At 40.3% G+C, this 22094-nt stretch overlaps 1 protein-coding gene across 1 annotated transcript in view; it reads right to left on the reverse strand.

Moving 5' to 3' along the window:
- ITFG1 (integrin alpha FG-GAP repeat containing 1) overlaps window positions 1-22094 on the reverse strand; it is a 97652-nt gene that overhangs the window by 56510 nt on the left and 19048 nt on the right. The window contains exons 7-10 of the mRNA XM_070952677.1: window positions 16970-17031; window positions 15739-15823; window positions 7020-7114; window positions 6213-6385 (exon numbers count right to left, since the gene is read on the reverse strand). Coding sequence (XP_070808778.1) covers window positions 6213-6385; window positions 7020-7114; window positions 15739-15823; window positions 16970-17031 — 415 coding nt within the window. The remainder of the gene's footprint in view (window positions 1-6212; window positions 6386-7019; window positions 7115-15738; window positions 15824-16969; window positions 17032-22094) is intronic.

A 22094-nucleotide genomic window follows, 5' to 3' on the forward strand; every position in this document is an offset into this window, starting at 1 on the left:
AGTAAGGGGAACAGAAGCATCACTGGTAACTTTGAGATAGATAAACAGAATGTGATTAAAAGAATGAAATGGCTTTCCATAGTTTTTCCAGGAACAGGTGGACCTGACCTCTTCCCAGAGCCGATACCATTATTAGACGTTTACATGCTTTTTCTGACACACAACCCTGAATACTATTCCTTAACTTGCGTAATCCTTTCCTCAAAATTCATTCTCTCAAGCGGTTGACGACATTCAGGAATAGCTGCTACTCGGGCAATACTAAAACAATAAAGATGGCAGTTTTAACTTTGCTGATTTGATAAGTCAGCTGTAATTAGAGTTTTTTTTTCCCCCTTTCTAAATCAATGGACTTATTTGTCTAATCACCGAGAGACTTAAGGTGGCCTTGAGGCTTTTCCAGCAGCTTCATTCAATCCGTTCTTCTGTTTGATTTCATAAGTTTTTATTGGAAAAACGTTCCCTTTCTCTCTGCTTATTAAAAGAACACCGAAAGTCACTAAAGGGATCTGTAATCAGCGCGCGGTTGATTACAGAGAATGAGGAATGGTGTAGTCCCAATTAGATTTATATAAGAAAATGTCATTCTTATTCTGAATGCTATGTAGGCGGCTGTCAGGCACCGAGAACAGAATAAAATCTATTCCTTTATTCTATTAGTTATTTCCAGATTATGATGTTTGACTTTTTTTTTTAAAGTCATGCAACATTAAACTCTGCTTTATGAGAAATAGGCTTTCTTTTTTTCAGACAGACATTAGCCAGGTTAGTTCTTCTGAAACCTCAACCCATTGGGAAAGAGCTAGAAAAATAAATAGTTGAGTTTCTTGGAGAAAAGCTTTCTTTTCAGCCTCTGACATATTCCATCCACCAGAAACTTGCCATCTCGGTTTAAAATAGTTACGGAGATGGTGCTTCAGCACTGATGGCATTAATTGATGGTTCAAGGACAGGGGTGTCAAACTGGATTTCTTTGAGGGCTGGATCAGCATTGTAGTTCTCCTCCATGGACTGGGAGGATGGGGGGGGGAACGAGATGGGACAGATGCCTCCTGCAGCACTTTGCCGGCCAAAATAGAGCACTGGGGGGGGGACACATGTGCCCCCCCAAACCACGCTTTGACTGCCAGAGGCACCATGGGCCGGTCGTTTGCTATTTCCAGGCTGGCTCAGAGGTGGGTTTCAGCAGGTTCTGATCACTTCTGGAGAACCGGTAGCGGAAATTTTGAGTAGTTCAGAGAACCGGTAAATAGCACCTCTGACTGGCCCCACCTAACCCTAACCTTAACCCCACCCCCATCTATTCTCTGCCTCCCGAGTCCCAGCTGATCAGGCGGAAATGGGGATTTTGCAGTAACCTTCCCCTGGATTGGGGAGGGAATGGAGATTTTACAGTATCCTTCCCCTGCCACGCCCAGCAAGCCACACCCACAGAACCGGCAGTAAAAAATTTTTGAAACCCAGCACTGGGCTGACTCCATGGACCAGATTTATGGATCCGGCCCACGGGACTTGAGTTTTGACCCCCCATATTCTAGGCCAACTTCACCTTCAGTAAAATCAAGCTGGGAAGAAAATAATAAAAAAAAAAACCCCAGCTAGTTTTGCATGCAAAGTAGAAGGAAAATCTATCATCAGCTTACCAACTCAAATTCAAAATGCTTGACAACTGACTCAGATTTATGACGGTTTATGACCCTTTTACGACCATCTGGCAAGCAAAGGCAATGAGGGAAGCCAGATTCACTTAACAACCCTGTTACCAATTTGACAACTGCTTGGATTCACTTAACCAGGGTGGCAAGAAAGGTAGCAAAATGGAGCACAATTCCATTTAAACATCTCAATTAGCGACAGATATTTTGGGCGCAATCCCGGTCGTAAACCGAGGACTAACGTTACTCTGCACCCGACGACGATTTGCTTTTATTAGTCATAAAAAAAGCAACACAGAGTTTCGCTCACTGGAATTTTGTGACTTGTTCAGGAAGCCTAAAGATAAATACTTCAAACTTCTGCTTTTTATTGAAAAAGACACGCTTGTCACTCCTGTAAGTATTTGGATTTGCCTTTAAATATTTGGAACTAATGGTCACCTAAAGCATTTTAGAAATGAAAGCTGAATTCAAAGAGCTTTTTAAACCCGATGTTACGGAATTACTATACACATGGAAAGGAGAAATGCTGATGGCATCAGAAGACGGTATTCTTATTAGTATTAACATTTTTATATGCAGAGCCTCCAATTAAGTGGAGTTTTGTAGCACAAATATGCATGCAAGCAACATCGTGATCGTGTTGTGGTCTGACAGCTGCCGGCCCCTTCAGCAGCCGAATCAGAGGAGGAGGAGGCGGCATGGGAATGAGGGTCAGCATCAAAGCAACCTGAGAGCTCCGAGGGGGAAGAGGGAATGGAGCTGGCAAAGAGAGAGAGAGAGAGACAGAGGCAGAGCCTGGGCCGTCCATCAGCCCTCAGATGGAGAGTCAACTGCCCCGAGGTCTGGAGGTAGCTGATGAGGAAGAGGAGGAACAGCTGGGTCCAGTGCCTGACGCGCAGATGCACAGAAGGCAGAGGAGAGGAGAGCAGTGGAAATCTATGGGCCAGTCCTTGGGACGGAAGAGCCAACGCTGCTAGCGAAACCCCACTCTAGCTCTGGCAAGGGGCAGAGACGAATAGATGTGGCAGACAACTAGTCATCTCCTGCCGGACAGACTTGTTAGCCTGCGGTGGAGAGAAACTTTTTGGACAGGGTTGCTGGCGCTCCTAATAAAGGAACCATTGCTTCAACTACAGACGGTTTGTTGTGTGTGGGAAGCTGGGTCAGAACAGATCAGTAGAGAGGAAGGATGGGAGATAAATTTGGGGAAGATAGTCGAACATGCTAAAGGGATATACTAGATACACTTTTTTTTTGTTGTTTTTACTTCAGCAAGCCATCAAGAGCGAGCTATTAAAAAACGACTTTAATTATAATCATTAATCTAAACACAGCTTTAAAAACGTTAAAAGATAACCATTAAAAGAACCCCACAGTACAAATGACACGAGAATGCATGAACGATCAAAACTTACCATGTAACCCATCACTTTTTGGAAATCATGTTTCTGAAGATGCACTAAGCTCATAAAATATTTTTAGAAGCATTTGTTATTTTAATAACCTCCACGGAATAAAACCACCGGAAGAATATTAAACAGTTTTGCAAATTCTGGGTGCCAAATCGGTAAGCTGCTTTTAAATTCTCCTGTCCTCCTTGCCACAAAACTAACTAAAAATTGATGTAGCAAAACAGAATGGTGTTATTAAAGGAAAAGAAATAACGGGAAAAATGCACATACACTTGGAAATTAGTGACGTACTACTACTGTGGTACTCTGTCCAGATAACCAACTGTGGGAGTAATTCTGAAATATTGATTCATGTCATTAACCCATTCCTACTGACCCATTATGTAATTGTATCATGGGGAGGGAGTCCACGGGATGTGCAAGTAATGTCACATGTGTCACATCTTTGCACAAATGACACAAACGAGTAATTTTTGCCTCGGTTACGTGATGCAAATTACATTATTCACCGTGATTGATAGAATTAAAAGACGATGTCCATGTGACATTGTTCGACCTTACACGCTGGATGTCTATGGATGACTGAACAATTCTACTGCTACGCAGATGACTTTTGAGAACTAATTATGCTACCTTGTCCTATGACTGACCTGTGTTTTTAAATTAACATCTGGAAGGAAGGCTAGCCCAGAGAAGCCAGTTCTTCCTATATACTCGTTCAAGTTGTGAGATAGCAAACTTTCTGCCCAAAGTAGGAACATTTGGGGGAAAGAGAAGTTGAGGGGCTGTAACATTGCCCAATGACAGCAATGAGTAGAATCCCATGGATCACCCTCTTCACAACTCAAGACTCACTGAGGCTGACTGAGGAGGAACTATAAATAGCAATAGCACTTAGACTTATATACCGCTTCATAGTTCTTTTTACAGACCTCTCTAAGCAGTTTACAGAGACAGCATTTTGCCCCCAACAATCTAGGTCCTCATTTTACCCACCTCGGAAGGATGGAAGGCTGAGTCAACCTTGAGCCGGTGAGATTTGAACTGCCGAACTGCAGCTAGAAGTCAGCTGTAGTAGCCTGCAGTACTGCACTCTAACCACTGCACCACCTCATAAATCATTTATGGGGATGATGTTCCTAAACATAATGCAGTTTATTTCATTCTTGGTGGCTCCTTTAGGGTCATCCTGCTTTGGTATCTGTCCTGTAAATTCTAAATTAACTAGTAACATCAGGATTTCTGACACAAATATAATCAAGTTTTGGTACTAATGCCAGGTAGAATGCTAATTTAAGGCGAATAGTGGTTATACTGAGTCATAAGACTTTTATATATCTTATATCGCCCTGTATTTTAAAACTAGAAACCTATGCTCCATTCAGGGGCTTTAAATCTGACAAACTGGGTGCATATTTTTTTTTTTTTAAATTTACAACCCCTTAACAGTGAAGTCATGATTAATCTATACTGTCTTCCTGAAGCAAAAATGGGAAATATACCTAAGCTGTGAGGAATTTGGGTGCTGTGGTTTACAATTACTTAATCTGTTTCTAAATAGTTTTTAACTTCTATATGTATTTGTATTTATTATGGCTGATCACCGCCCTGAGTCCTTCGGGAGTAGGGCGGTATACAAATATGAAAAATAAATAAATAAATAAATAAATAATGAAAATATGACGATGTTGAACTTCTATCAATAGTACTTATTATTTGATACAAGCCAAAATTATGGTGTTTTAAAAATGATTGTTAACACATCTATTTGCATATTTTGCCTTAGGTAGCATGACTGACGCAATATTAATAATAAAATGCAATCTCAGTTAACAACAGGAGTACTTTGCTGCTGACACTGTACACACAAACCAGCATTTCTTTTGAGGGGGGAGGCATTGAGAAATCTCACGGGCACAATCAATCATGATCTATCTGGGATTAAGGAAACAGTGCATCAACTCTCCCCCCATCTGTCTTTAAAAAAAATGGTTCCAATTTTCCCTTATTCTATATTTCCATAGTTATCAACACCAAGAATTCCTCTTTAGAACATTTTTAAGGACTGGGATTTTTTTTTAAAATCCACCCCCCCCCCCCCCCGTTTAAAAACAGAATATAATGAATCAAATTTGTTTCTTTTTATGCCATGTGTCACTTCGAATGTTTATGTCATTTGATCAAGGATGTAGTAAATGAAGGATGCTTGCTGTAAATATTTTCCTTGCAATTATATCAAGCTTCAAATCCCAAACACATATGTTCGCAGGAGAGCTCCAGGATGTTGCTTCTTAGGGCTGAAGATCTCCAGATGTTTGCACAAAAGAAAAGCTAGCTGCTTCTTGGCATTGTTGGCATTTTGATAATGGAAAGCTGATGACTGAGCAGGAATACTGTGTCAACTACCAAAAAATGCATCTATAGTGCATTCTATTAGAATGAAATAGGTCAGTGTTTGCTCAAGGAGAGAGGAACTGCCCCAGGCAAAAAAGGAACTGGCAACACCCCTCAAGAACAGGAATCCTGTTAGTCTTATTGACTTTTGTCCCAATCTTAACACAAATGTTAATATTTAACATTTGAAAATCTCCAGTTTCAATAGCGAAGGGAGGGATTGGCATATATCAAAAAAGAGGCATGGAAGAAAACAGGTGAGGCCGCAGAATGTCTGTAGTCCTCCAAACCATCACAGGAATTAACTCTCCAAATGCAACTGGGGTGAAGAAATAGAGTGTATGCTGGAAAAAATAAGAAGGAAATGTATCTGTATTTCTACACAACGTCAATAGGCGAGCAGAAAGCAACGAACACGTAATGCACTTCTCTTCCTGGACTTCCGCTTCTAAAATGCTGCTTAACAGCAGGAAAAATAGGCCACCCAGAACACAAAAACAGACCCATTCTAAAACTGTTCAACCACTGTGTTTTAGAAGGAAGCATCTTAATTCTACAAGGCAGCATTCCCAAGCTGGTGTTGGAGCTGATTGCAGGATTGACAGTTAACGAACGTGCAGTCCCACAAACACAGGGAAGGTCGAAGCTGCTATAATATTTTAAGGTGGAAGAAAGATGCATGCACAACTATGGCAAGGAACAAAAGTTATGCCCTCCCTCCAAGTCCCATTTACTGGCAATACCGTACCTTCCTGATGTGTTTTTCAGTATAGCAAGGGCATCCGGATAGCCATCCATGTTATAATCTCCAATATGAAGAGTGATTGGAAAGGAAATTTCATCTGTGGTCGGATCATTGCTATGTGGAACAAAACCCCATACATTTACGCCATCCGAGAAATTCTGTAACACTGGAAACCACTGGAAACAATAAGAAGAAGGTCAGGGTTCCAAGTAATACATCCATAGCAAGCAAAACTCCGAGGCAGGTAGATTCCTCAAAGAATACCTTCATTGGACTTATCATATTGGCACATAACTGGTGAAAACCGACTCTGAAGTCTCCTGAGGTTTTCACCTAATTAAAAGTTTTTCTACTTTCTCAAAACAATCAGTCACATGGTCCAATCACAGTGCGGACTGGCAGCCGGGTAGCATCACTCCACCTTCCTCCGACCAGGTGTGACAATGACCTTGGTTCCCAAGAGAAAAGATTTTTGTTTTGGCTACAGAATCCCCTCTAGCTCAAATCCCCCTTCTCTACCCCTCAGCTCGTGTGGCAACACTGAAGCGGTAAAAAAATGGCTTTGGTCAGGTCAGCTTCAGAGTTGACAAAGAAGGTGGGGGGATCATAAATGGTCATGATATGTGGGGCTCAACTTTTGTTGTAAGTCAAGGACTATCTGTACTTCTGTCTTTGCTAGAGCAAATGGGACTACTTTATAAAGTGGCCCCCTCATTACTGTGGCTTTTGGGGTAACGTCAAACCTTGTTCCTGGCTCATTTTTCATGTACTACACGTTTAAATTCAAGATACAGTAGCAGCACAGCGTACCTCATCCAGTTCCGGCTTAAATAGGTAGATGACACTTTTTTGACAAGCTGTATCTGCACAAGCTGGCAGCAAGTGCTCGGTCTGCCCGTCACCATCTGGCAAAAACAAGAGGAAGATAAAAATAATTCAGCTTAGCGAAACTACAAAAATGTCTTTTTTATCACTAGGGGGGAAAAAAACCCAACTACGTACACACAGAGACAATAAATGTAAACAAAGGAAACATCCTGGTAATTAAAGAGAAGTTCTGGACATGTGATAAAAGCAAAGAAATCTTGGAGTAGGATTCCTATTCGAACACGGAAGGTTCTTCAAGAGAATATAAAGACAAAAACCAGAAACTTTTCTTTTCGGTTTAATGGAAAAAGACTTGGGGGGGAAAAAATTCAGAACTTTGATGTTATGTACGTTGACGGCAGCAAATTATTTTATGCACAAAAATGAAAGGACACTTTGATCCCCACAATGGAAGAAGGGCTGCAAAAGCTGATGGAGTTAGCAGAGATGGCTAAATTGGCTGCTTTGATAAAAGACAAAAACACAATTACTTTTGTTTCTACTTGGAAACGGCTTCCGGACTTTTTGCTTGAGGTGGAAAAAAAATGAAACTTTGATTTCGTGTTTTATCGATTAGATAGATTTGTTGATATAGAAATGGCTAGTTTATACTACTATGTAAAAGTAAAAAGTTGAAGTTTCTTGTTACTATCTTATTTTACTGCACCAAAGGAAGTCAGAAGTCAACACCTTTTAGAATAGAATAACAGAGTTGGAAGGGACCTTGGAGGTTTTCTAGTCCAACCCCCTGCTTAGGCAGGAAACCCTACACCACTTCAGACAAATGGTTATCCAACATCTTCTTAAAAACTTCAGTGTTGGAGCATTCACAATTTCTAGAGGCAAGTTGTTCCACCGATTAATTGTTCTGTCAGGAAATTTCTCCTTAGTTCTAAGTTGCTTCTCTCCTTGATTATTTTCCACCCATTGATTCTTGTCCTGCCTTCAGGTGCTTTGGATAATAGCTTGACTCCTTCTTCTTTGTGGCAGCCCCTGAGATATTGGAACACTGCTATCATGTCTCCCCTAGTCCTTCTTTTCACCAAACTAGACATACCCAATTCCTGCAACCGTTCTTCATATGTTTTAGCCTCTAGTCCCCTAATCATCTTTCTTGCTTCCCTTCCACTTTCCCTCCCCTATTTTCCCTACTATTTATTTTTGCATATTTTTTTGTATTTTATATTATAAAGAAACAAAAAATAGTAATAATTAAGTAGAAATTGTGATCCTTCACCTCGTCAGCCTATTTTTGCAATCCTTCCAAATTGTAATTGTTGTAAAAATTGAGTCAGGCATGAAGATACACGACGATTGAAATGAAAAGGAGAAGGAAGGACCAGGGTGTTGCATTCATAATTCTAAGTAACTACATTAACATCTTTTATTGTTGGTTTCAGAAAGAGCTTCTGACCTGATATTCCTGTATCTGAGAAGTATCTCTTACAGTTGCCACAAAGAAAAGGAGATCAGGATATTATCAATTCCCATTTGTATGCTGACTTTATAAACTATAAACTCCTCTGGTTAAAGGAAAAAAATCCACATAGCAACTAATTCCAGGGAAAGAAGTAAGTTTCTTTCTGCAAAAATATGTTTTTTTTTCAGGGTTGGGAATATATGGAAGAACGTATGTGTGAAAATTCAGATAAAAAAATGCCATTACGTAGGTGCACACACACAAAAATATTTTACACACACATTGCCTTTTAGTCATTTAAAAAAAATTTTTTTTTTACAATTTCTTAAATTTTTAAGTGATGTTTTTATGCCTTTGTCTGTATACTTATGAAATTTAACTGATGTTTATGAGAACATGCCATAAATATTTTAAGTAGACATAATGCCTTCAACAAGTACCAATTAACTGATCAGGCAATTAATCAATAGTAAAGTTTGAAGACTGTTTAGGCAAATAACTAAGAAATTAGAATGCAAACAAAAAAAGTATCCTTTACATACTCTTTATGTATATCATATGTTGCAAAATATCAGTATATCATGAAAAACACTTTACTATGAAAAGGACTCTAGCTAAATAGAAACCATCATGATACAACTATTTAAACAAATACTTTCCGCAGATACGGATCAAATTGAATCAGTAATGTACAGTAATACTGTAATCATCAATCTTCACATATTTTTAAAAAACCCATGCTTATCTCATCATTGCGAAAAACTTTAAAAAGTTTTCAGATTGTACTTTATATAATATAAATACTATATTTATATTTGCAAAAAGGTCATCTGTTTACCCTTTGCTGTCTACTCTGAAGTCAAACAAAACATTTGTTGTGGCCTCCTTGATTGCAGTTCTGTTCCGCTTGCCACCTACTGAGATAACTTTTATGTTCCTATTCGGTTTAATTTTCATTTTAAATAAAAAACCTCCCAGGGCTTTGTCCCTTTTAATTAGGGATGTAAATACCCCAGCAGGTGACAGCGATAGAGACAGGATTACATTAACACCACATCATCACCTCAATCAACTTTCGGGAGTTTATAAAAATATGACTAGGTAGCCTTGCCAAGCTTATTAAGTGAAAATTTTGTAAGCAGATGTTACAACAATTTAAATATATCACCCACCGAAAGCTGAGGTAAGTAATAATTGTTTAATGAAAGTCTAGGAGGCAAATTTGAGACCTACCCATAAAGGAGTTCTATCTATTCATAGAAGAATTGCAGATTTATTATTCTGATGGTGGCCTGTTACACCAAATATTATCACAAAAATCTATCCAACGTTAAAACAAATGGAGAGGAGTGGGGGGTCTGGAATTACAGTCCTAAACAAGACCTGTTGTTCAGTTCAAATAGAATAGGGATTTATATTTACATAATTGAGATTTATCGACCTACAACCAGCCTACAAACCCCCTCAGAATTCAAATCAACCGCACAGCCAACCAGCAACAATACTGACCCTCAACCAATTAATAAATGTATATAATATATATTTATGTATGGCTTTATAAGAAAATAATCACAGCATCTCAATTCACAATGTTCTTCCCCTTGGGATTTTGAAGGCATAATGGCTGTGACTTAAAAAACGATTTTAGCATTCTGAATCTGACTCTCCCTTAAAGGTTAATGGTACTTTCTGACAGATTAAACTGTTGCTTTGCATATCTTAACTGTTGCTTTGCATATCTAAGAGTTGAGAATTTAATGTTCGGTATTTATTCAAGAAAAATAACAGCCCGTGCACAACACACACACACGGCTCCCCAAAGAAAGTTCTAATTTTATGTATCTTGAAAATGTGCAATTTCTTGTATCAACTGACGCACCTGTAGAAAACACTGGGTTGATCTAAACTAAGAGGCTTAGAAGTCTACGGAGATTCACAGTCATCCAGGTCATGGTTGTCCAAAGGTGATTTTTTCAAGAGGCAACTGGACTTTCTGGTTTTTCTTTGAAGGCATCTCGCTTTTCATCCAAGAAGCTTCTTCAGCTGAAGAAGTTTCTGGAATGAGAAACAAAACGTCTTCAAAGGAAAACCAGAAAGTCCAGTTGCCTCTTGAAAAAAAGCATCTTTGGGACTTAGAGTAAAAAGTAAAAGTTCCCCTGTCTAGTTGAGTCTGACTCTCGGGCACGATGCTTATCTCTGTTTCTTGGCCAATGGAGCCAGTGACGTCTGAAGACAATTTTCATCGTCATGTGGCCAACATGGCTGTATGCTTAACGCATTGTAAGCCACCCTGAGTCTCTGGAAAAGGACGGCATATAAATCGAACCAATAAATAAAAATAAATATGCGAAAGGCACGTGGAACACTGTTAGCTTTCCACCAAAGTGGTACCTATTTATCTACTCGCATTTGCATGCTTTCAAACTGCTAGGTGGGCAGGAGCTGGAGCAAGGAACGGGAGCTCACCCTGTCATGAGGCGCTCGGGTCTCGAACACAGGCTGTCAGCTCTCCAGCTGACAAGCTAAGCATCTTTAACCGCCGAGCCATCACGCCTCTGCTTAGAATAGGTTGAGACTGAAACAAGTGTTTGTATTTAATTGGAACTAACTTGTCTCACCGAATGGACTCTACCCAAACGGGATTTCAATTAATTTTCCTTTAGGACAGTTAAGATTGTGGGTGGCCTTCATTTCACCTTGTGACTAGGATGAGGCCAGAGAGTAATGAAATGTCAATATTTATGTTTAAGTCTTTACAGTAGCTTTATTGTTTTCACGCCATTGATTTGTTGTTATTTTACTATTGCAATTGTATGTTTGCAATGCATTTTGCCTCGGTAGAAAAAACCATTGATGAAAAACTCAAGACACAAATGTATACTTTAGTTTGTGCTTACTATTGTGACCTAGGCTCACTTAGTCATTACAAGACACAATTTAGTCTTAAACAAACCTATTTTATTGTAACAGCTGGGAATTACTTCATTCCCAGCTTAGTCCAAATTAATTCCAAAACAAGTCCTTCAGAAAAAGTCCTTTGGCTTATCACAAACCTTTATCTTCTTTGGCACCCTGCCAAATGCCTTTCTTGGCAAAGCCCTCAGAAACAAGAGACGCCGACTGGAAAACAGATTTAGCAACGTTGCTTTCCTACAAAGAGCCCAAGAGCCGTTGCTGCTCTTTTAAGCCTTATGAGAGGGGCCAATCATCTCCTGGCCTTACTCCCGAGTCGTCCTTTTTGCTTTAGCTGCTCTTGCCTTCTGGCAGCTCTTTGCATGCGTGCCCTAGGAACAGGCTCCTCCTGTTCCTCTGCCTCTCTGCTGTCCACCTCTGGAGGCTCCAGAGTCCGCACATCACTCCCAGATGGCCCTGGCCCATCTCTGCCTCAGACGCAGAGTCCTCGTCCGGGCCTTCCCCAGACTCCAGGACTGGCCCATGTTCCTCCCCAGCCTCCTCACTGTCCGACTCCGCTGCTAGCTCCAGGAGCTTCTGGCAGACCACAACACTTACAACGAGAATTATGAAGCTTTTTATTAAACCTAAAACTTAGTTTAGTAGCAGCTCTCAAATGAATTTTTAACTCCAACAGTGGAAGATGAATACCCTCCTAAATTGCAACAGTCTCTGGACATTATCAGTAAGTTTATTAAAACATATTTTAATCAGTCCGGGCTCAAGTTACTTTAACATGTAAAGACACTATAGATGCTGCAACCCCAAAATGGATAACCACCGAGGACATGATTTAATAAAAATAAGTCATAGGACAACTAATTTAGCAGTTATTAATGTTCGCTGTGCCAAAGTGGCTGAAACAGGTTCTCTGAGTTTTGTTAATGCTGAAATATCGTTTTTAAAACAAAAGTTTAAATTAAAATTTAAACTGATTAAGAAGTAAATTGTATCGGAGGAACAACATTGGAGACTAAAGATGTATATATATTTCTTTCAATTCATTCAACGAAGAGGAGCGCAAGAGATTGAGAATGGGTCTCACAGAAGAGGAAATAGCTCATTTATGCTATGGGCTTGGTTTTCCTCCCCCATGCTGCTATTTTCTATTAAGGAAATTGGCTTTTCTGCGTATTTGCTTTTGGATTTTCCATTAAACTTAAATTGCAAAAGACTGTTTTGGAAATGAATAACATGCAATTTCATGGGAGATCAAAACAGCCTCAGCAGCGGTGGCTCTTTCTAGATCATGCTTATTTATTTGAGGGGTCCTTGGTGCTCTCTGAGCTTGTTTGTTTTCTTGCAGATGTCTCTCTCTCTCTCTCTCTCTCTCTCTCTCTCTCTCTCTCTCCCTCCCTCCCTCCCTCCCTCCCTCTGGATTTTACGGTTGCCACTGATTGATATATAGTCAGGGGTGGGCTTCAGATCCTATAGCCATGGGTTCGCTGCCCCGTTGCTAGGTGGGTGCGGCCATGGTGGGTGTGGCCTAGTCAGCCGCCTGCACCACGGCTGGGGGGGGTTGTTTTTCATCCTCCCCAGGCTCTGGAGGCTTTTTTCGACCCTCCGGGAGGGCGAAAACAGCTTCCCCTGGGATCCAGAAGTCCTCCGGAGGCCGGAAACAGGCCCGTTTCTGGACTTCCAGAACCTCTGGTAGGCCCATTTTTTGCCTTCCCAGACCCTCCGCACAGCCCCTGCACTTACTGGAATGATGAATGGGCCATGTGGAGACCCTTGGGAGGGGCAGGGTGGGTGTGGCCAGCCAGGGGTGGCATTTGGGGGTTTGTCAAACCCCGGCGATCCTTGGCTAGAGGATTGCCCGAACCCTGCCAAACCCCCAGAAGCCTACCCCTGTATATAGTCATAATAACATTCTTTTCTCAGAGGTTCAAGGACATCTTGCCCTGCACCTGGGAGACTGGAACTGGGAGGCATCTCCAGTTGGGATGGTGCTTGGATTGGACCACGTGATGGACATGTGGGTGCAGGGAGAAGGGACTTGAACTTTCCTTTGGGTGGGGAAAACCCGGAAGCTTTCAGATTCGGGTTTTCCCAGATGTGCCAATATGACATCTCTAATAAAAACTGAACTTTGAGGAAACTCAAGCCTCGGAGTTTTCTTTCGTTAGGGGTGTTACTTGGAACACTGACAAACCTGTTGCCAAAGGGTCTGAATTTTGATCATTTGACCACGGGGATGCTGCAAAGGTTGTAACTGTGAAAAACGGTCATAGCTCACTTTTTTTTCCCAGTGCCATTGTAACTTTGAACGGTCACTAAATGAGCTGTTGTAAGTCGAGGACTACTTGTATGGTGGCTGTTATTATCTTTGATATGATGCCGTGGCTTAAAAAGTGTAACTCCAAATGGTATAGAACAGTGGTGAAATCCAATTTTTTTAAATACCGGTTCCGTGGGCATGGCTTGGTGGGTGTGGTGTGGTGGGTGTGGTTTGGTTTGGTTTGGTAGGCGTGGCAGGGGAAGGATACTGCAAAATCTCCATTCCCACTCCACTCTGGGGCCAGCCAGAGGTGGTATTTGCCGGTTCTCCCAACTACTCAAATTTACCGCTACTGGTTCTCTGAACTACTTAAAATTTCCGCTACCGGTTCTCCAAAGTACTCAAAATTTCCGCTATCAGTTCTCCAGAACCTGTCAGAACCTGCTGGATTTCACACCTGGTATAGAAATGTTATATGTTTGGAATCCTTGCTTAGAATAGTCTCTCTCCCTCTTTCGGGCATCTTTTGAATTTTAAGCAAATCAATCTCTTCTTAAAAATATGGCTTATTTCTAAAATTACATCTGCCCTTTTGCTGTCAAGGAGCTAGCACTTGGTGCGATGAAATTCTAATCAGATTAACTTATTTACATCTCTCATAAATAAACAAATGGATTTGATGTAGGCTTCATGCTTATTAGCATTCATGGCGTTTTCCAAGACCATCTGCTTTTGAGGAATCGCAAACAGCTCTCTGTGACAGGTTAATAGAAACCCCCCGCCCCCCAAAAAACAAGGATTAAAATATACATATATATTTAGGATTGCTACGTTTCCACCTTCACTTGCCTATAGTGAATCTCCTTTTTAAAGGAGGAAACAGAATATGTAAACATTACCCCAAGCTGCCCAAAATCCCTAGCAGATTTGGTAGTATGCAAATAGAATAATTAAAATAAAATCTCGTTTTAGTCTGATTTTGGTTTGTTCTGTAGCAAGAGTTACAGTTCAGAGACTCCCTGGACACTTACTCAGGAGTGATGGCATTTAATTAAAGGTCAAGCATAAATGTATGAAAATATTTATGGGATTTATTTAGAAGAGGACAGATTAGTGTATGATGCTGCCGGTGTTTATTTTTCAATAAACAGGCACCATTCTTTTTAGGACAAATAACACTTTCAAGATCTTGATTAATCAACTCTTACACTTAATCTTAGCCAAAAGGCCAGGAAAAATCTACTTAATCAAATCCTCTCCCTCACTTTTAGAGATATTAGAAAACAGATGATGAGAACAATTGTGGCTGGGAAGATTAAAGTATGCAGATAATTCCCTGACATTTTAAAAACCAAAACCTCAGCTCAGTTTGTCTCAGCTTTGGTTACTGACCAAGATTTAGATGGGAAATTAATGTAGGGTTCACTTTATATTCTGATCAGCAGAAACAAAATGGGGGAGCAATTATGTTCCTTTTTAACAGAAACCAGATTCTGAAACTGGACTTTTAAGTTTTATTATTAGTAGTAATTTGAAAGTTAATCACACTAAATATGCAATAAGCTATTTTAACAAGGACATAAAATAAAAAGAGATAAAAAATGTTGATGATCCGATACAAAATAACGTTAGAATTAACACATAGAGCACCTGGTGTCATAAATTTAATAACAATGACATTTTGGAATTGCTAAAAACACATACTAATTCCTAATTTGGCCCTTAATTAAAAGCAAAAGTATTATTTCTCTCCACAAAGAAATTGCTCAAAATTAGATTCCCAGAAAGTTAAGAAAGTTTAATCATTGGTATTCATGTTTTAAAACATAGGCATGTTTCATCAAATAATAAACACTGTAATTTAAATATTACATGTATAGTTCAGATATTAATTAATAAAGTGCCTATAAAACATTTTAGCAATTTAACATTTAGAAAGTTAGAGTTTTCTTAAGGAGCAGAATAAAATGGCATTGTCATCCTAATAATTTCTACTGCATAAACAGACATTCTTGCATACACAGAAAATGCCTATAAATCAAATATTTGAGAGAAGGAAAAAGGAATCTCACCAAAATCAGCAAATACTGATTGTCCTATAACAACTGCATCCTTCGGTTTTTCCTTTATGTCTTGAGGTTTGGCAAAATCTCCATCCTGTCAATAAAAATATAACCCACATAATATAATAACCCACGGCGAACAGAAAAAACATGATGTTTTATGGAGTTTGGGTTTTTTATTTTTGCATACTTTCAATAATTTCATAAACTAGCTTAAAGATTTGGGAATTGAGAAACCATGGTTACAAATATCTTGGTTTAGCCTTAGCTTGCAAAAGCGTTCCATATGTGAATTAAAGATTTGGACAGAAATATTAATAGACAAGGTGGGCCCTAATGAAATCAGCTTTCATTGTTAACTACAGTATTGAATCAAATGGATTATTAAGGGGAAGAATCAATTTTAGTAATAATTGTGTCAACCAATAATTGCTTACACTAAAGGAAGAAAAAAAATTGAATGAAATTAGCTTTCCAAAAATTATAGTAGTATTTTATGGTGATTGCTTACTCTTAGATTTACTGACCTAAATGGACAAAATTTGACAGGGAACAAAGAATGAATTCAATAAGGAAAGATGAAAAAGGGAAGATATACAGGTTTATTCTACCATGGGCACTCTCAGAGCCTTAAAAAAAGTATTTAGATTAGCTATTAGTCCTCCGTATTCCAGAGCAGAACAGCAGTGAAAGACCTCTGGACTTCAATTCCCAGAATTCACCATACTGCCTGGGGAATTCTGGGACTTGAGATCCACAGGTCTTAAAGTTGCGAAGGTTGGATATCCCTGCCCTAAACTTTCACTAAGACTTTAGCAGCCGGAAAGGAATCTGATATTTAACTATTTTTTCTCCATTTTTAAAGTAGAGGGAAAAAAAATTGTCCCATTGGAACCAATATAAAGTATGGGTCCTACCACAAGAAGGAAGTACCAAATTAAGGAACTTTTTTTTTCTTCCCAAAACTACCCTGTTGACAAATCAAATGCCAGCTATCCTACATAGGAGATCACTGTGGAAATCTTCTTCCAACACATACATATAAGGTCTACTGAGTGGCTTAATTGGCTTCCATGCTAGATTGTTGCTCTTCAAGTGGCATTCAGAAGGTCAAAACCAGCACTGACAATGGTTGGTAAGGTGCAGATTCGTTAGTCCTGAATTCAGTACAACCAGCCCTGCCTTCGTGAATACATCAGAATATATTATTCCCGACTTCACACGATGAGAGTCTCTTTACCTGATTCACCCATATCTCAAACTGAGCTTCTCCAGATTTGGACAACGTTGTCAGGAACAAATCTGTAAGATACAAGGGACATAAATCAACAAGGATCAATATATTCAGAACTCACGTTTTAAATGAGTATTCAATTCAACCAAGTAAAAGGTAAAGGTAAAGGTTTCCCTCGCACATATGTATTAGTCGTTCCTGGCTCTAGGGGGCGGTGCTCATCTCCGTTTCAAAGCCGAAGAGCCAGCGCTGTCCAAAGATGTCTCCGTGGTCATGTGGCCGGCATGACTAAACACCAAAGGCGCACAGAACGCTGTTACCCTCCCACCAAAGGTGGTCCCTATTTTTCTACTTGCATTTTTTACGTGCTTTCGAACTGCTAGTTTGGCAGAAACTGGAACAAGTAACGGGAGCTCGCCCCGTTACGTGGCACTAGGGATTCAAACCACTGAACTGCCGACCTTCTGATCGACAAGCTCAGCATCTTAGCCACTGAGCCATCTATATGTACCAAGTACATGTAGCCTAATCCTAAAAGCTGTATTGATGACTCTTCCTCCCTCCATATCATCTCCAGAGCATTTGGGGTCAGCTGAGGGCCCCTGCTATTTCTCTCTCAAGTAGATCAGGCTTCTGAACTTAAGAGTGCATGGATGGAGATTGCTTGCCTTCATGTGCTTATAGACTTGACTTTTTGATTGCTGACTGATTGAATGTTTTTAAATATATTGAGTTTGCTGGAAACCATACAAGAGGGATTGAGAGGCATAAGGTTAGCTGCTGGTCCATTTCTTCTTTGACCCAGGGCCAAGAGAGGGACAGTCTGTATCACCACTGGCCTTCTTCATGAGGCTTTGGCAAGATGCTAAGACTTCAAAAGGATCTTTGAAAGGCAACAAATCTGCTCCTTAACTTTCCTCATGGAAAAAAAAAAATGACCCATAATGGTTTATTTTTTTCCACCCCATTTCTATTTATTTTTAAAATGGAAGCTAGTTGAAAAGTAGCTTTATCATGGCATGTGATTTAAAAAACAAAACAAAACAAAACTATGAATATAAAATCTTTAAGTCTGTATTTGTTTTTCTTAGAACCAGCCAAGGATACAATAGTTGTGGCATTTAGTTACTGGGTAGGTGGGTGGAATTTAGAAAAGGCAAAGAAAAAAAAAAAAGAAGAAGAAGAAAGAAAGAAAAAAGAGAGCCAAACCACAAAGAACTAAGAAAAAAAAAATAATTTAAATGTCAAAGAGATTTACCAAGTTAGCAGTACAAATGGTACTTGAAAGAAAATATATCTTCCCTCTATTGTTAATCCCTTTCTTCTCTTTGATACATTTTTCAGAACTGGCATCCTAAAAAATTATAGGACACATCAGGTAAGTACTTCAAAATGAGGACGAAACCGGAACAAAGGCATGAAATGAAATATGTTCTCGGATTCACATCTAGTCAAAAGGGGAAGAGCTAAGATGATATAGGATACAGGTAGTTTTTTGTTGGATAGACAGAAAGATGGTCACATGGTAACTCGAGTTATGACCCCAACAACTTACAACCAAAATTCTGGGCTCAATTCTACCTGTATGGATGTCTTTTAGCAGACAGATATTATATTAGTTTTGATTGACATGTTATAAAGATCATGTGATGACCCGGGGCGTGGCATGAAGGCAACACAGCCAGAGAACCGGTATGAGTCCCTTTATTGGCACCACCTTTGCCTCCAACATCCAGTTTACTCTCTGGCCTGGAGAAAAGCTCTCCCACAAACCTGCAGCAGCTTCTGGCTGCAGATACTCCAGTCCAAATGCTGTAAGCAGAATGATTACAATCAATCACTCCAGCAGGGCAAGATAATGAGTCCCAGAAGCGAAGAATAATTCCAGCAAGACAAGATAAGCACCCAGTAGCATGGCACTAATTCAAACAGTCAGAAGGAATGCCAAGAATGCAGGCCACAACTCTCAACACTAGATGAATTCAGCATTTGTTCCTGACAAATGCCCCTCCCAACTGCCTCTCCTTTAAACTCCATCCCCAGGTGTGCCTTGTGAAGGGAATCGGGGCCCTTTCCTTCCTTGTAAGCCAAGCAACCCATGTTGCTCTTTACTGCGTTCTTCCCTGTGCATCCTAGGATAAGGAGGGGTGGGGTGGGCATTTGTCTTCATCTGAACCCCCTCTCCCTTATTCTACCTCTCCCCTGCTCTGCCCAGCCTGACTTTGCCCTTCCCCAGTTTCCTCCACAGCCAACGGAGAGACTCTCCCGCTCTCTGTCAGCTGTTCGTCTTCCGTCTCAGATTCAGACTCCAACGGGGGGCATGACAGTTCAATGACGACTTTTCTTTTGGGATTTTCACCATTCAGTCATTTTTCTGAGGCCTGACAACCATCGTTTGAAACCAAAGATCTCCCAGTTAGACCCGAGCTATGAATAACTCTACTACACTTGAGTGAGCTCTTGAAGTTTATACTTATGTTCGGTGGTATATAAGCTAAACAATACTGTAAGCAAACCAATTAATTCCCGATTTGCATCCTCACAGAAAACAAAACCTTACTAAGAAAGAACGATACAAACGTAATCGTGTAGCACAACATTAGCACCCACACACTTTTCAAATTGCATTTTCCAAAGTTCTTGAAATATAATTGCATGCTGGTAGAGCTTTTTGTTACTTAATATTATCCTTCTGATTCATTACTTAAACGTATTGGGTTTTTTAAAAAGGTGTTTTTCAAAACAATATTTTCAAGGCAGGAATATTAGTCATTAATAGACTCCCCCTCCCTCTGCTTTTCTGTTAGGTGTTTTTCTTCCATCACCTTCAAATGTATTTGTGGAGTTGCATCAGATTGGGAAATGATGCACTGGGATGAAGCAAATAGATAAAAATGATGATTTCCATCTTCATTGGCCATGGTGCTGCTGCCAGTCAACCAAGAGTCACTGTACCACTGAGTGCCTTTTTTAGTGGGCACCTTTGAGTCGGTCTTGACTTGGGGCAACTACAAATCCATGTAATTTCCTTAGCAATATTGTCAGAAGTGGTTTCATGTTGCCTTTCTTCCTAAGGCGGAGAAAAAGGGGCTGTTCTACAGACATCCAGTGTGAAAGGCAAAACACAACGCTCCCATTTTAAACAGTAGATCAAGCTGGTTCTCTCTCAAATGCCCCGTTGTGTCCCACCAGCGGCCAGCGGAGCTGGTGACAGATTCTTACAGTGAGGAGGTTGGGGAGGAACATGGGCCAGTCCTGGAGTCTGGGGAGGGCTCTGATGAGGGCTCTGCGTTGGAGGCAGAGATGGGGACAGGGCTGTCCGACAGTTATCAGCTACCTTCGGAGTCGGAGATAAGTGGGGCTGAAGAACAGCTGGAGCCTGTTCCCGATGTGCACATACGCAGAGCTGCCAGGAGAAGGAACAAGGGCCGACTCGGGAGTAAAGGCACAGGTGGACGGTGAATGGTCCCTCCCATAGGGAATAAAGGGGAGCGAAAGGGGAGTGGAGTTTGCAGGAGACAATGAGTTAATTTCATTAGTGTGAAGATCTGTTCGTGACTCTCAGAGACTCTTTGCCAAGCCTTTTCTTGTACAGCATTGCGTTTGGAAGATATCGGCCTGGCAGCTCTCCAAGCCTGATAAGGTCTGTGGTTGTAAATTCACCCTTGAAAGACTGTTTGCTGGGACTTTGCTGGATGTGAATGAAAGGAATTCACATTAGCTTAATAAAAAGGGGTTTTGTCGGGACAAGGAGTCTGCTTCATGCTATTGTGAAGAACAATATGTTGGTCAGAACATGCCCAAAAAAACAAAACTGCATTTACCTGTCATGAAAATCCCTCTCTATTTTGGGACCATTATGGCAATGGCATCACATCCAAATAAGGAAGAACTTGGCTACTCCAAAAATATGGAAATGTATGGAACTGGTTTCAATTCTAGTTGATTTTCCTTGTTTATGGACATTCTCCATCATCCAGGTCATGGTTGTCCCAAAGGTGCTTTTCAAAAGGATTTTTTTTGTGTTTTTTACTCCCTTGAAAACATTTCACTTCTCATCCAAGAAGCTTTTTCGGTACAGTTGTCTTTTGAAAAGCACCGTTGATTTTAATTGTATGTGAACCTAAGAATAAATTGGACCTTGAATTAATAAGTCATGGATAAAGGAAAGATATGTAAAAGTTGAGAATAATCACTTTTCTCATTAGAGGTAGCTAAGAACACTACTGTTAAGGCCTCAGATGGCATTTTGGGCAAGTTTCAAGATTAATGCCAACTGTGACTGATGTATTTTCCAAAATAATTGGAAGGCTATTACAATTTGAAGACAAAGGCATATAGAACAGTTTGTAAAATTAAATTTAATGAAATCATAATCATTAAAAAAAAAAAGGAACCTTAAGAGTTGAATACTATTACAAAATAAGTCAACCTTCACTAGTGCAGAAATTAGTGAAATATATTAAAACCTACCAGTGAAACCAAAGTCGATTACTAGTAAAAACTTAAAAGGAATCCAGGAATCCAAGAATATCAAAAATATTCCTAATGGCACCATCGAAATCACGGCAGAAAATTCCATAATTAGGTTGAAATTGGATTACCCAAGAGAAGGAATGGATGTAGAACAGAAATTTAGAATAATTTAAAAAGTCACACGGATCTGGCCACAAAGTGCTCCTAATTAACCACTTGTTCTATACAATTATGAATTTGCAGTCTCATACTTTGTTTTTTTTAGACAACCCTGTAATAAATTGGAAAGTAGGAGCTGGCTTGTAAATGGCTAATCCAGGGTTATCAAACTCGATTTTATTGAGGGCTGCGTCAAGAGTTGTGTTTGGCCTGGGTGGGGGGGGGCGGGCGGGCAGGGGGAACGTGGCCAGGTTAGGCGTGGCCAGCTCAACGTCACTTGTGTCGGGAGCACCTGTGGTGGCCTGAGGGCTCTGCCAACGAAAATGGAGCAGCCCTCCCGAGCTCCGTTTTTGCTGGCAGAGGGTTGCAGAAGGCTGTTTCAGCCAAAAAACGGAGCTGGGGGGGGCATGCAAGGCCCTCCTAAGCTCCATTTTCACTGGCAGAGGCACTGCAGACTGGTCCTTCGCTGTTTCCAGAGCGGCCCTGCAGGCCAGAT

Source organism: Pituophis catenifer, unplaced genomic scaffold, assembly GCF_029215685.1.
Source record: "Pituophis catenifer annectens isolate HBS135680 unplaced genomic scaffold, rPitCat1.0.hap2 SCAF_13, whole genome shotgun sequence".
NCBI classification, from domain to species: Eukaryota; Metazoa; Chordata; class Lepidosauria; order Squamata; family Colubridae; genus Pituophis; species Pituophis catenifer.